Source organism: Prinia subflava, chromosome 2 (genome assembly GCF_021018805.1).
Source record: "Prinia subflava isolate CZ2003 ecotype Zambia chromosome 2, Cam_Psub_1.2, whole genome shotgun sequence".
Taxonomy (NCBI): Eukaryota; Metazoa; Chordata; class Aves; order Passeriformes; family Cisticolidae; genus Prinia; species Prinia subflava.
Genome location: NC_086248.1, coordinates 29618610 through 29632567, shown reverse-complemented (window position 1 = coordinate 29632567; position 13958 = coordinate 29618610). Strand labels below are relative to the sequence as shown.

At 40.3% G+C, this 13958-nt stretch overlaps 1 protein-coding gene across 5 annotated transcripts in view; it reads left to right on the top strand.

Moving 5' to 3' along the window:
- The window catches only part of OGFRL1 (opioid growth factor receptor like 1), an 89942-nt gene extending 81797 nt beyond the window's left edge, over nucleotides 1-8145 (top strand). For all 5 annotated transcript variants that reach the window (XM_063389457.1, XM_063389455.1, XM_063389456.1 and 2 more), the window contains one exon: nucleotides 1205-8145. In XM_063389457.1, the coding sequence (XP_063245527.1) occupies nucleotides 1205-1964 (760 nt within the window). In that variant the 3' untranslated portion in view covers nucleotides 1965-8145. The remainder of the gene's footprint in view (nucleotides 1-1204) is intronic.
- Nucleotides 8146-13958: the final 5813 nt, after the last annotated feature.

Here is a 13958-nt window from a genome sequence, read left to right as displayed (position 1 = left end):
TAATTTTACTTAAATATTATATGAGCCAATATGGGTGTGGGCTCAGACTCAGGCCACAGATAAAACAGGTTTTCAGGAAGCCCAGACATTACTGCATGTTTTCACTCCTGTTCTTTCCAGTGAGCAGTTACAGTTTCAAGTCAGGATTTGGGACTCTCTTTACCTAATCTTATCCATCTAAAATCCAAACTTAAAAGTTTTACTGCACACTAGGGTGTGCTTTATGAGGGAAAGACCTTTTCACAAGCACTTCCAGAAGACAATTTGTTCGTTTTCCCTTAGATATTTCCTACAACAGTGGGACTTACTCTCCAGAGGTGCCTGTTTTTCCCCCAGCACTGAGTGTAGTGCAGGTGCTAGTGTAGACCGGAGACCCAGCTTTTAAATAACTTGAGTGAAGTGCAATGGACCCTGTTCTGTAGCAACACTATAAACACACTGCAGTCCCTTTCGTTTACAAAGCCAACTGGGTTTTCTCCCCAGAAGGAGAACAGCATAGAATCATTAAGGTTGGAAAAAATATCTCTGAGATCGAGTCCAATCTTTGACCAAACACCACCATATCCACTAAACCATTGCACTAAGTGCCACATCTACTCATTTTTTGGACACTTCCAGGGATGGTGATTCTACCACTTCCCTGGGCACTCTGTTCCCATGGTTAACCACTCTTTCAGGGAAGAAATTTTTCCTAATATCCACCCTGAACCTCCGCTTGGTGCAACCTTAGGCTGTTTCCCCTTGTCCTGTCTCTTGTTGCCTTGGACAAGAAGCTGACCCCCGTTGCCACAGCCTCCTCTCAGGCAGTTGTAGAGAGCAATGAGTTCTCCCCTGAGCCTTTGTTGCTCCAGAATAGAGAACCCCATTACCTTCAGCTGCTCTTCGTAGGACTTACAGATTCCAGACCCTTCACCAACTTTGTGGCCCTTCTCATACAGCAGAAGGAACCCAAATCAGTACATATTTGATTTTATTTTCTCTCAGCCCTCTCTCCCAGTACTTTTTACAAACACTGATTTTCATTCACAACATCCTAGCAAAGGAGGTGGTAGTAACCTTCAGCACCTTTGAGAAATTAAAAGGAAGTCTGAAGTACATACCTGAAGTGATAAAAAGGACTGAGGAATTGCAGTTCCAGTTCTGTATTTGTAAAGTGGGGTTTTTTTCTGATTCAATAGAATTTTTTTACCCATTTCTTTCAAAGGTCTCAACATAACTACTTGAGAATCACCCGAATTCTGAAAAGTCTTGGTGAACTTGGATATGAGAGTTTCAAATCTCCGCTGGTAAAATTTATTCTGCATGAAGCTCTTGTGGAAGATACCATTCCCAACATTAAGCAAAGTGCTCTGGAATATTTTGTGTATACTATTAGAGACCGAAGAGAAAGGAGGAAACTGCTGAGATTTGCCCAGCAACATTATACACCCTCAGAGCATTTTATCTGGGGACCCCCAAGAAGACAGAAGTCAGAGGGAAGCAAAGCAAATAAAAAGCCAGCATCTCCAGTTTCTATTCCCAATAGTCATATTTCTAAGCATAAGAAACCAAAAGAGCCTAAGAGTACACTGGCAAGTGGAAGCTCAGCTGGTAAAATAACCGAGGAAAGAAAGGTAGAATTGACAAAAAATGGGGAAGAGAATGATCAGGATGAACAACAAGTGAACTGTGATACTGCTGGGCAGAACAACATTGAAAAGAACAGTGACATTGATACCAGTCAGCTTTCAAAATCAGAAGAAATTCATGATAATACAGACAGAAAGGAGGACGCTTCTCAATCCAAAAAAGATGATGAAAATCTGAGCAATGACTGTGGAAATCACCCAGGCGTCATAGAGGAAGATTTATGTAATGTTGAGAATTCTTCAAATGATACATCAGCAGATCTACAAGATAACCTTGATAAGGATACACTTTCTGGGGGGACCTCCACAAAAGCTAAGGATGAGCTCAAACCATGAGTCTGAGATTTAAAAAATCTTTGTTTCACTTTGAATGAAGCAACTTAGTCATTGCTTCTTCATTTAGGTTGAAATTTCCATCTAGTGAAAATTCACAAGACTATGCTTGTTGCAAATGCATCAGATTAGGCTTCTGTTAGGTTAATGGATTTTGTTTTTCTCAACCTCAGTTTATCAGCAGTCAGCCAGGTGTGTCTCTTTAAAACAATTGTGCATATTGAAAGTTAAGAAATCCATTATCTTTTCCAGACAGATTGCACAGAAAAGCTTATCTACTTTTTAAAATTCACCCACTATTTAAAAAAAAAAAGTGTAATAACTAAAAAGCCTTGGAGCATCAGAATTTTTAAGTTTCCTTTAAGTTTGCTTTGAGTTTTGATTTCCATTTAGGAAATTACTAGAAATTATTTCAAAAACACAGTTTTTACCCTAGTGGTTATTTTTGAGGAACTGTGGTCATGATTCATAGCGGTATTTGCACAATATCTTTTATCTTACATTAGCATCTTCGTTGGAGGCACTTAGCAATGGATAGCTTATATCATATCATGTCCTGTACAGCTGGGAATCACTGTACATTGAATAAAAGTTTTAACTTATAAAGAAACTGTATCCAAGCTTTTGGATACAAGGGAAGTTGCACTTTAGACTTTTAGTCCCTGTGAAGTTCTCTCTTCTTGACTCATTTGTTAAAACTAATCTGGGGGGAGGGATCTCCTTAATGTCTCAGATTTGGTCTCAGTTTGAAAGCTCTCTGTTGATCAGCTGTAGTGAGATGACTCCCCCAGCTGGGTTCAGCACCTGGAAAGCCTCTGGACAGATGAACAGCAGTGTCTGTACCACAAAGCACTGCCTAATCAGCAAAGCCATCAGAGAAGAGGTCACCAGGCATCTCAAGTTGGCTCTTACTTGAACATTGATGTTTCTTGTCCCGTTTTGGGTAGAATCTGCACAATACAGTCACCTGTTGCTGGTCTCACAGACAAAGGCAGTCCTGGTGCTTCTTTCCAGCTGTTTTCTCTCTTTGCTCTCTAGTGTAAGTCTCTCAGTTTTATGTTACTTTGATAATCAGCGTAAACTTAAGGCAGGCCAGTCTGTTGGCCAGGCTGGAGCCCAACAAGCAGGAATTCCACCATTAGGATCTTTCCCAGCTTCTACTGAAGAATTGTCAGCTCTCCCTGAGTAGCTCCTTCTGATTTTCTGCTGTTCAAGTCAAACAGTAGTACCTGGCAAGTTAGTTGTGCAGAATATGAATTAAAAAATAATGCAGGTACAATTCACACTTCCTACAGTCCTAAAATACTCTGAAACTTCTGTATGTATTTTCTGTTTAAAAATGTACATATTATCCACTGCCTTTATTGTGTTTCTGATTAAATGTCATGAGGCAAAAGGCTGACTACAGTTTGAGTGTCAAAATGCTACAGGATTTTATTCAAGTCTTATACCTGTAAATTATGATGTTTTCAGGAGTTTCAGAGCATAGACAAAATGTCTTGTATTCTGTTTTGCTAATGCCCATCATGGCAATGCATCATCCATTTTTTTCTCCAGGTAGCACTGGTTCTTGGGATCAAATAGAGTGGCAGTTAGGGATCTTGATACCTATGGGAAAAGATTAGGCTCTTTCCATCCTAAAGAAGCAGAGAAGAAGGAAGATGTATTTCTCCTTCTGTGCTGACTTATGAGGAAAGGAACTTATATACATGGATTTTTTTAGGGTAGCCTGTATCATTCAAGTAGGCATTAAGTCTGTCTGAGCAGAAATGCCCCAAAGATTTCCAGCCACCACCTTTTTAAAGCCAGAAAATCCTGAGAAGCCTTTCACAATTCCCTGGGCATGAACTGAGATCGCCTTTTTCGTGTTTGCCTCTGGCCTTCAGAACAGAAGGGGAAGGAAGTACTGTGATAAAACTGGTTTGTGTGGTTAAGGACTCTGCCCCTCCATGTATGCCAAGGGAGGACACTTCATTTTCTGCCTGTGACTTTCTCAGTCTTGAGTGCCTAAGTGTGCAAACTTCATATAGTTGTTCTTACATAGTTACTTTTTGAGAACCATAGGGAAAAATTGTACCCTGTGTGTAGGGAGCATAACTATGGCATAAGAAGTTATACAGAACCTTCAATTTATGAACTTTTGTATTAATGTTAAACACTTTACAGACAATGCAGAGTATCAACGTGAAATAAGGGATGCCAGAGGTGTTATTATATTTATAGTGTAATTTGATTGAATATCAATGACCTTGGGAGATCTTTTACCTACAGAACAAAAAGAGACATCTTGCTCTGATTTTAAACAAAGTTCTTGGGATGTGTATCTAGAAGATTACTGTGCAGTATTCCGTTATCATGACACATCTCTCACTTAAACATGCTTACTGGATCAATGTTCATAATTAAGTACTTAAAATACTTTTAATCTAACAGAGCTGTCTGCATTAAGGGGGCAAGGTGTCTGAAAATATTGTCAAGAACTTTGGTACTTACACCTGTATTAACTCTGCAATTTTATTTTTTTCTTTAGTCTGCAACTCAGTATATTTCTCACAGTTTTCATAGAAGAGTAGTGGCATATCAATTGCCTACAAAGAACTATAGGGGCTATGTAGGTGAGGATTTTTGTGTCAGGTGGGCTCCTGTACTCTCTAGTCCTTGTTTTACAGCTTTATCAGGAGAATTACTCCCATGGGACACTTCAGCTTTAACGAACAAATTCTGCTCTATGTAAAATATTCTTTTCATAGAGGAAGTGTTTCTTCTGATTTTGCAGGTACTGAAAAGAAGGATTTATTGCAGGGCAATCATAACAGTGTATAGTGTCCCATTGAGATTTGCAAGGATCAAATGGGTGCACTGTATGCATTTTTGTTACAGAGTCATGGCCTTAGCAAACAGAAGCACCCTGTGCTTGAAGTTTCTAAGTATTGGTTTTCAGGTTTACAGTGTAAATATAGTATATGTATGTGTTGAAATGATTGTATTCTCATAGATGCCAGTACATAGTTGTTCAACTGTTACTTCAGGAACTGAGGGTATGCAGAGAAAGTCAGGTCATTTGCTTACTGTTAAATTTCTTTTTGTCTTGCTGTATGCTTAAGTATTCAGGGATTTCTGTGTACTTATTACAGTAGTGTATTTTGGCCCAGTGTTAGACTAGAATCTGAGCTGTTCGTATGTTAATTGAACAGAACCTTCCATATGAAGGTTCTTTCCAAGTGAGGACATCTGAGTAGCCTCTGGTACTGTTGGGTGGGAGTGGTGTGTACGTGCACATACCTGTGAATTTGATTTTAAGGGTCTTATGGTAAGGGGATATGAATGTGCTTGAAACAATGTTACTGGGCACACAGATGAGTACACAAGGCAATCATACAATTCATGCAAAAATGCAGCACTTTAAGGTTAGTTCCAGCTCTGTCCCCACTATGCCAGACACGAGTGTGCCTCAGTACCTGATACTGTGTTGGTGTAGAGACTGAAGGCTTGGGTACATGAGGTGTGCAGCACAGACCATTCAGAGCACAAGAGTAGTTACATGTGTCCCCATATCTAGGAGCAGGTCTGAGGTCCTTGTGTTCATGTTGCTCAAATAAAATCCTGAAGGATGCTAAAAATAAGTGCAATAATCCTTTGAGAGCTGTTCTCTGGCTTGGGTCAGCTCCTCAGTTTCCTGCTCTAAGACTGCAGCACTCTACTGTATTAGGTATTTGTATAATCATTGTTAATATTTCATGTAACCTAGTGTAAGCCTCCCTGAACTATTCCAGGATAATTCTAATAATCTGCAATTGCATATATCTGTACTATAAACAGAAGGTTTGCAGACTTCAGAAGCTTTGTACAGTGTTGATGGATGATCCAATGAGGTAAGACAAGTGACATTTACTGGATTTCAATGGAAAACAGCTCTTGTTTGTTTTTAAATAAAATTTATGTCTATCTGTTTAATCGAGAGGTTATTTTACACCTTTCTTCTTCTGACTGTTGTGATGGTACTGATCACAATTTATAGTTATATATGTTTAAGTGAAAATGTAATTATTTTACACCATACTTTTGCAGGAAACGTATCATATTGAATTTCTTTGACAAAAGTTGTATTTATGAATAAGAGGCCAGTATGTGAAGCAAGTTTTGCCATTAATAAAAGTGTGACAATATCATGCTGATGATGTATGTTGTCCTCAGAATTGCCAGTGGGAATCAACCAAAGATGTTTCTGGCCTTGTGTCTTGCCTCCAGCAGTGGCCACCAAAAGATGCTGTGAAACAAAGAAATTTTACAGTGACCCCATTTTTCTCAAGGAAATTTTTTGGGTTTGAACTCGTGGTTTCTTTCAGCCTCTACCATCCCTTGTGGCTGCGAGTTCCATGTTTTAATAATGTTTTTGTGGAGAAGGTGACCTCTTATTTGTCTCAAATCTGTTTATTCAAGAATTGCTACTGCATTTGAACACAGTACTAAAAATACTGTAAGATGAAGAGTAAGCCACTTCAAATCAGTTTTTAAAGGCCATGGGTGAGTCTAATGACAAAATACCTGTTTAGGCAGAAAATGTCCCATGTTTCTTCTGTTTTTAGGCAGAAGATGTCTGCTTAGGCAGAAACTTTTCCTAAGCTGATGACAATGCTTTCTTACTTATTCATTCTGAATACATTTTTGCACATAAATCTTTTTGTAGACTAGTGTTAGAAGTGTAGATTGTTACAAGTCAGATTCCAGCTGCAGAAAAGGGTTGATTTATTTTGTTTTTACCAGTGTAAAAGCAAAACCAGTCAAATGGAAAACCTTTTCCTGGCCCACATATGAGTGAGGTACCTCTGGATTTGGAGCAACCAGCATCAATGCATCTAACTTTGTGATCATGTAGAAGATGGAAATACTGTCTGGGGTTTGCTGAGAACCATACTCATCATTCTACACTTTGGTAATTTGTTTTGATACTGTTCACAATTCCAATTGCAATTGGAGTAACTGGTCAAAAGGTATTTTTTGTGCCTCTCAGAGTCTGAAAATTAGGGATAGGTCAAAAAAGGCCTAAGCATTTCCACAGATTCACTGCTTACAGATATGCAGTTCTCCAACGGGAGTGCACGTTGTGTCTCTGTAATATCTTTGTGCTCAGTACTGGCTATGAACTGTTTCTTTTCCTGGAAGCTGTGATCCCTTTTCAGCCCTTTTTCTTCAGTACACTTAGTTAAGACCTTTGGTGAAAACAAGAAGTTACTTTAAATGATAGGTTTATTACATGCTGTACGTAATGGACTCCTAAAACGTAGTTCAAAAGCTATAGAGATCAATTCAGTAGAGACTTCATCTAGCTTTACACTTGTAATCACTTCTACATTTATTTTCAAAAGCATTATGCTGTTTGCTATAAGACTAAAAAAATGTGAGAATTGGCAAATCGTTCTGAAAGAAGTATCTTCTTAGAAATGTGGCTCTTTAATTCTACCACGCTTACAAGTTCAGTGGTGTATCCATGAACTAAAGTTTAATGTGAAATATACTGAATGTATTTACTACTGTGGCTAACCATGTGAAAATTATTGTTTTGCAGTAAAAAAGGTTATGGCACTTACATTTTTGGGATCTGCTGAAGCATGTTTGCTAATCATTAGTTGCTACTTTTTTCTGTGTTTTAACATATTCCACAGTTGTTTGCCCTTTATGCAGTTTGATTTCAGCAACAGATGATTAAGTGTAGTTTTGCATCGATAACATTTGAAAATATCATAGACTTCATTGTTCAAATGCATTCTAAGAAAAAAGTGCAGTAAAAAGAAAAAAACCCAAAGCCCAACAATTTTTACTTGCATAATGGAACAGCTCTGTGTCAGTTTTTATGAATGGTCCTGCTCTCTTCTCTGTATTCCTTTGCAGTGTTTAATTACAGAATGCCATGCATGTTTGGTAGTACCAATACCATGTGTATGTGGTAGGAGTGGTAACCAGTTTCTGGATTTGTAATGCACTATAAAGAGATATTTTATAATTCTGTATCTGTATGGCAGTGTTATGCCAAAAAAATGTATAAACATAAAAAGCAATAGTTCATGTTGCTTATTGCTATATTTTAAATTGTTTGTAAAATGAAATACTTGGATTTTCTTTCAGGTGAATATATTTTTAATAACATCAGCCAAAAACTCTAATAAAGCTTCTTCATTTAGCAGCATTGTTTTAGCAACATGTACAAATATTGTGTAGCTCTAATAATGTGCAATTGCTGTTTGGCCCTTGTTTGTATAGTCCTCTGTAAATATATTAACACTTAAAAATAGGGAATTAAAGGCTCTGGTCCTCCCTCTTTTGTTGTCAGTGGCAAAATGACCATGGATAGCAGAGGAATGAGGAAAGGCTCAGAGCCAGCTTTTCTAAAAGTCCACGGTTTGTTTTTTAATTTAAGAAAAATGTATACTACGAAAACACTGTTAAGACTAAAGAGTAAAATATCCGCTATGATCATGCAGGCATAAACCATCTGGAGTAGTGTCAAAACCAGGCACTGCTGCTTAAATGTAGCAGGGAAACATTTAACCTGCTGGTTTTATTTATCCTGTGCTGAAGCTGTAGGATTGGATGGCTTCAGTTCTGGTTTGGTAGTAAGCTGTTATTCACATGGTGTGAGTGTAGATGTGTCAAGCTCTGTAAAGGGCTCAGCAGGTTTGGAAAGGGTTTCTTAGTCTCACGTGTTTCTTCTTAAAGAAGAGAAGCAGGTTCTTCTCACGCTGAAGGAGAACTTCCCATGTGGTCCTTGTCTCAAATCAAGCTGGGTGTTAAGATGTCTCTATTGACCTGCTTCCATGTTGTCAGGTCACCCAGGGGTGGCATTGAACTCGAAGCCAAGAACATGATGTGGCAGTGTGTTGGTCTCCCCAGAAAACTCAGTTACAGCTCCCTGGGGCAGCTGCTGGGGCTCACCTGCCCCTTGGCAAAGCCTGGCTGTCAGGCAGTTACCCTCCTCTGCCCTTCACCAAAAAAAGCCAGGGCCTCTGTGGATGATCTTGAGAAAGGTCTAAAACATCTATAAAGGCCACATTAATTGTAAAAGTGTGATTTAGCTGCACAAACCTGGAATACTCTTCTTAAAATTACATTTTAATTGATTTATTTTGTTTTGTGTGGCAGGAATGGGTAATAAACTGGAAGAAAAATATTAAATACCTCATTCCCTGGGGTTAATCAGGCCAAGTATTATTCCTGCAAAGTTAAATCAGTAAGTATGACTGGAGAGTATCTACAGTTTAAAAATAATCCTCCAGAAGAAGCAGTAAAAGTATCTACCAAAGTGTTCTGCAACTAAAGACATGTAATGGCATTGTTCTTTGGATGTTAGGTTCATGGGTCTTCAGAGTTGCATTACATTGTAGTTAAAACTTTAGTCTGACTTTATTGACTCATTTGTACCTATAATGGAACTGGAGCTTGAGCTTCATGAAACCTGTTGTTTAAAAGGTGTCTCTCTTCAGTGGGGGCAGGTGGATTGGATGTTTAGAAGCACTGGTGTGCCCTGCTTTGTCTGCCCCTTGGCAGGCTGGCACTCCTGGCTGGCAGAGGCAGCCAGTCCAGTAGAATCTGGGGCTAGGGTCATACCATGGCCCTGCTCCCACCTCTCCAGAGATCTGTAATCCAACACACTTCATTGCTCCAAAAGCAGATGAGCTCAAGATTTGACATTCTCAGAGCTGGCTTGGGATCTGGTCAGGATCCAGGGCTGGGGATTGTCCTGCCTCGCCCTTGGGGTCTGATTCCCAAAGGCTGTTATGTGCCCTGTGAGTTTATTGACCTTTATTGACCTGTCCAAGAGCCATAACTTGCAGCAATTAATGGCAGCTCAGATCTTTCCTTATGTTTAATCTTGGACTGCACTTTATGGGGTGAGATTAAAAATAAAACTATTTTTCACTATGAGAAGCTAATTTAAGAAGGTTTAATTAGGCCCAAGTATTTACCTTGTCTGATAAACTCGCAGAATGCCTTTAAATTTTTTTTTTTTGTATTGTAAATGCAATGCATTTGACATTTTTGCAGGAAATGTTCTATAGATGTATTTTCTGGTCTTACTGAATGGGGGGGGGCTTAAAATTCAACTGGCTCTTTCTATTTTTATTTAATGTATAAATCAGACATAATTCATGCATAGTTCCTTCTAGGTTTAGACATTTATTGAGCTCTATGTTATAAACATTTTGTGACAGCTGTTTCAAATTTCAGAATAGAAAAGGAAAAAAAAGGAAACCTCATATTTTCACTTCTCCAATTTCCTCTGAAAGCTTACACAAGGAAGCCTTGAATTCTCAGCACCCAAACTGGCAGCTGAAATTAGAGCCTTGAATTACTTCTGAGAACTAGGACTTGGGATCTTTACATGGGACCCTCAGTCCCATTGTAGGCAGATCTGTAGTACTTAGTTAACTGAAAATGCAGAATTTTAATAGAATTGTTTTAAACTACAAGGCACCTAATGCTGATACCTAATTAACAGGTGCTCTTAGGAAGTCTGTGAAGAATTTTTCTGCATCAAGAGGAAGCTCAGGAGCAGTCTAGTTCTTCAGTCTGGTTTGAAAAGATTATTCTGGAACAGTGTATTTTAACTCTTTCTTTAAGTTTCTTTCTATTTTTCTCCTTTTCTCCTTTTCTCTTTCTTGGTAAGAACACCATGACAATGGCACTTCTTTTTTTTTTTTTTTTTTTTTTTAACATTTAAAAATGTAAAAACACCCCTTTGTTACGCTGACACACATCAACAACATCCCCCACTGGTGGTTGCTTCTTACTCGTCCTCAGCCACCACCATACCGTGCCCAAGGCTGGCACTTCCCAGTGATGCTCCCTGGACAGGAGCTCTGTGTGCCCAACCATGGAGGGGACCTGTGTAAGTGCCACTGGTGGCCGTGCTCCTGCATGACCTCAGGCACTGCTGCCGAGGTGATCACATGCAGTTCTTCAATGAGGAAAGCTGTATCTACAGCAAGCATCTGGTTTTTTTCTCCTTCTCCCCAAATATGACCCTTTTATAAGGTTGAGGCAATTCCCAGCACTTGAGCTCCTCCCAAGGCTACACCCTGCCTGGTCCTGGAGGGGACACTACATTCCAGGCTGAAGCAGGTACTTGTTGCTTACGGTTCTTTCCTTGCTCAGCTGCTCCCTTTCCTTGCTCCCTTTTCCAAGGCAGAAGCAACTTCTCCCAGCTTCCCACATTGCCCTGTTTAAAGGACAGGTAGTAGCCCACCTGTGCACTGTTCTGTGTTTTGGGACCTCTTTACTCAATCGTTGTCCATATTTCAAGGCCTTTGCTGTTAACTCACCTTTAGAGCAGTGCAGCCACTGGGGGCCAAGCTCCATTCACCCAGAGGGATGGTGACAAACCCGTGACCCCTGTGCCAAGGCAGCACAGCCTTGCCAACAACGAGAGCAGCAAGAGAAGGCCACAATCCCTTGGGAAACGGAGAGCCCAGCCCAGGCCCAGCCTACGTGGAGAGTACCATTGCTTCCAATGACAGAGGCGTAGGAGGCTGCAAAAATGAGCCTTCCTGTGGCTTTATATGAAATTTCCCAGAAGGCCACACTCAGGTATCAGAGTTTGTTTATGGTAATGGCGGCCCAGTGCCATAAAGCTGGCAAGAATATGTCCCAAAAGTGCTTTTTAGAAGCTTTTCACCACTTTGGATAAAATGCTGCTGACAACATTTCAATCTTGAAGTCTCCTGCAACCATCAGATAATTAAGAAGTGTTTCTGAGTCACACCCACCTAGCATGAGTGCCTCCCTGGGGCACGGCTGGGGACGTTGCTGCCTCTTTCAGATGTGTCCCCAAACACGGCAGATGTCAATGATTGAGTACCATACCCAGTGGCACAGCCTCTGCTGACTCATTTGCTGCACTGCTACTGAGATAATAGGACTCCTACCAGGTAAATTCAAGACAGAGTTTGGACGGAACTTTCAAAAATCTTTTACTATAAACTCAGAAGAATGATAAATTTATGTAATAAAAGTCATACTGTAGTTCATGGATCTTTGCTGGATAGAATCTGTCTCCTCTGGGACATGTTTGTTGAAATTAGATGTAGGATGAAAGCTGTGTCAGAGATGACTCTCCCATTGGCACCTGAGTAAATCCCAGTGAGCATCATACACTTTTTTCAGAAATAATTTGGGAAATTATACAAATCCCAGTGTTTTGGTATAAGCAGACTAAGAACAAAAGTAAAAATAGGATTTTGCTGACTGAATCCTTTGGTATAAAATAAAAGTATAGGATTTTTAAAAAAACATATCAAATGTCAAATTTGTGACCAGGTAACTCCAATTTGGTCGTTTTCCAACCCTAAATTGTTTTATCTATTAAGTGAAATGTTTCCAGCACCTCTGATATCCCACTTGTGGGCAGTCTCTGATGGTAAAATTCCAGCATCAGGAGGCAGCTGGGAATTAGTGAAACATTACAAGGTTCTGCACAGAGGGATACTGAGAGAGCAGACACAGAAAGGAGTGTATTGAATTGGAGAGTTTCTGACTCAAGGATATTTTTTAAGTGATGGCTTGAGAATGAGAAGAGGAGCTTTCATGCCATTGTGAGATGGGCTGTGTATAGACTAGAGGTGGGCACTGCCCTTCTCTCCTATTCTCTTTCTCATCCAGAACTGACTGGATGTCACTGACATGGAGATAAGTAAAAATGATGAGTGCTTCAAAAGAGGCTTATGTTGCATTCAATATCTGATGTGCTTATGGGTCTACAAATATAATTTTACCTTCTTGTAACATGCACTAAAAGCTTTATTCAAGAGTCCTGAGCCTACCTTGAGCAGGATTTCTGCAGGGGTGGAAATTTGTAAGCCCTAGTGGAACAACTATCCTTATGATTCTTCATATTTTGCTGAGTATGTCTCTGCAGTATTCCATGTGGGGTCTGGTTGTCTGTGTTCAAGTGCAGCCCTGAGCCATTGCAGCACTGTAACATGGGATCACACTGCTGGGAAAAGGCTGAGTGGGAGAAAATCATGAGACCCCTCACTGGGCATCTCCACTGGAGCTGGGATTAAGCTCAGGCACAGATTCCTAAGCTTTGCCTGTGCCCAGCCATGCTCCTCGTTGAACCTATCTGGATGGCTTGGCTCATGGCTTGCCTGGACCTGCCTCTTCATTTTTGTTACTTTTTTGTTTATTTGGAGGCTAGACAAGGCAAAGAGGAAATTAAACAAAGAAATAGAATAGGGTTTTCTGCAAATGTAATGAGATAGACTGCTGGTAAAACACTCTGTCTCAGACACCAGCCTGGAGAGCCCTGAGGACATTTTTTCCTCCTCAAACACCCTTGTCCCTCCACCACAGCCCCAGACCATGGCACCAGCCAGAGCAGCAGCTGTGAGCATCTGCATCACTACTGGTGCCTGCTCCCTTCTGGCTCCACAGCCCAAGAGCCTGCTGACTTACATCATGGGCCATGGCTCGTGGATTTACTTGCACTTCTGGCCTCAGGCTATCTCTTTCCCTATTCTTACTGGGAAACTTTGGGTTTTCCTTGTTCTTGCTGCTTGGCTTTGGGTTTGTCTCACCTCCCTTGCCTTCCACTCACTCTTGTCTGCATTCCTTTTCAACAAAAAGTCTCAGAGGACAGCCCAATATGAGGATGAAACTAGTGGCAGTCGCATATGTTCACGTCTGTGTTGGTGCCAGTCCCATTAACCATAGCTGTGTTACAGCCTTTCTCCCAACCCTGGTAATCATTTGGATGGTAGCTCCACTCAACTGCAGACTGCATTGGGCCTGCAGATGCCACCCCAGGCTCAAAGAGTCAAAACTCGTGGAAAAAAACTCAGAGCAGAAAAACAGGGTAATTGTCAGAATGTTTAGGATTTACACAGTGCTGTTCACACAGGTCATGTCAGCATTTCAATTTCTGTGTTCATTTGGCACTGTTTTTCTCCTGATTTTGGAAGGATAACTATGAGCAAGATAAGAGAACCTTTGTTTCTCTTTTAG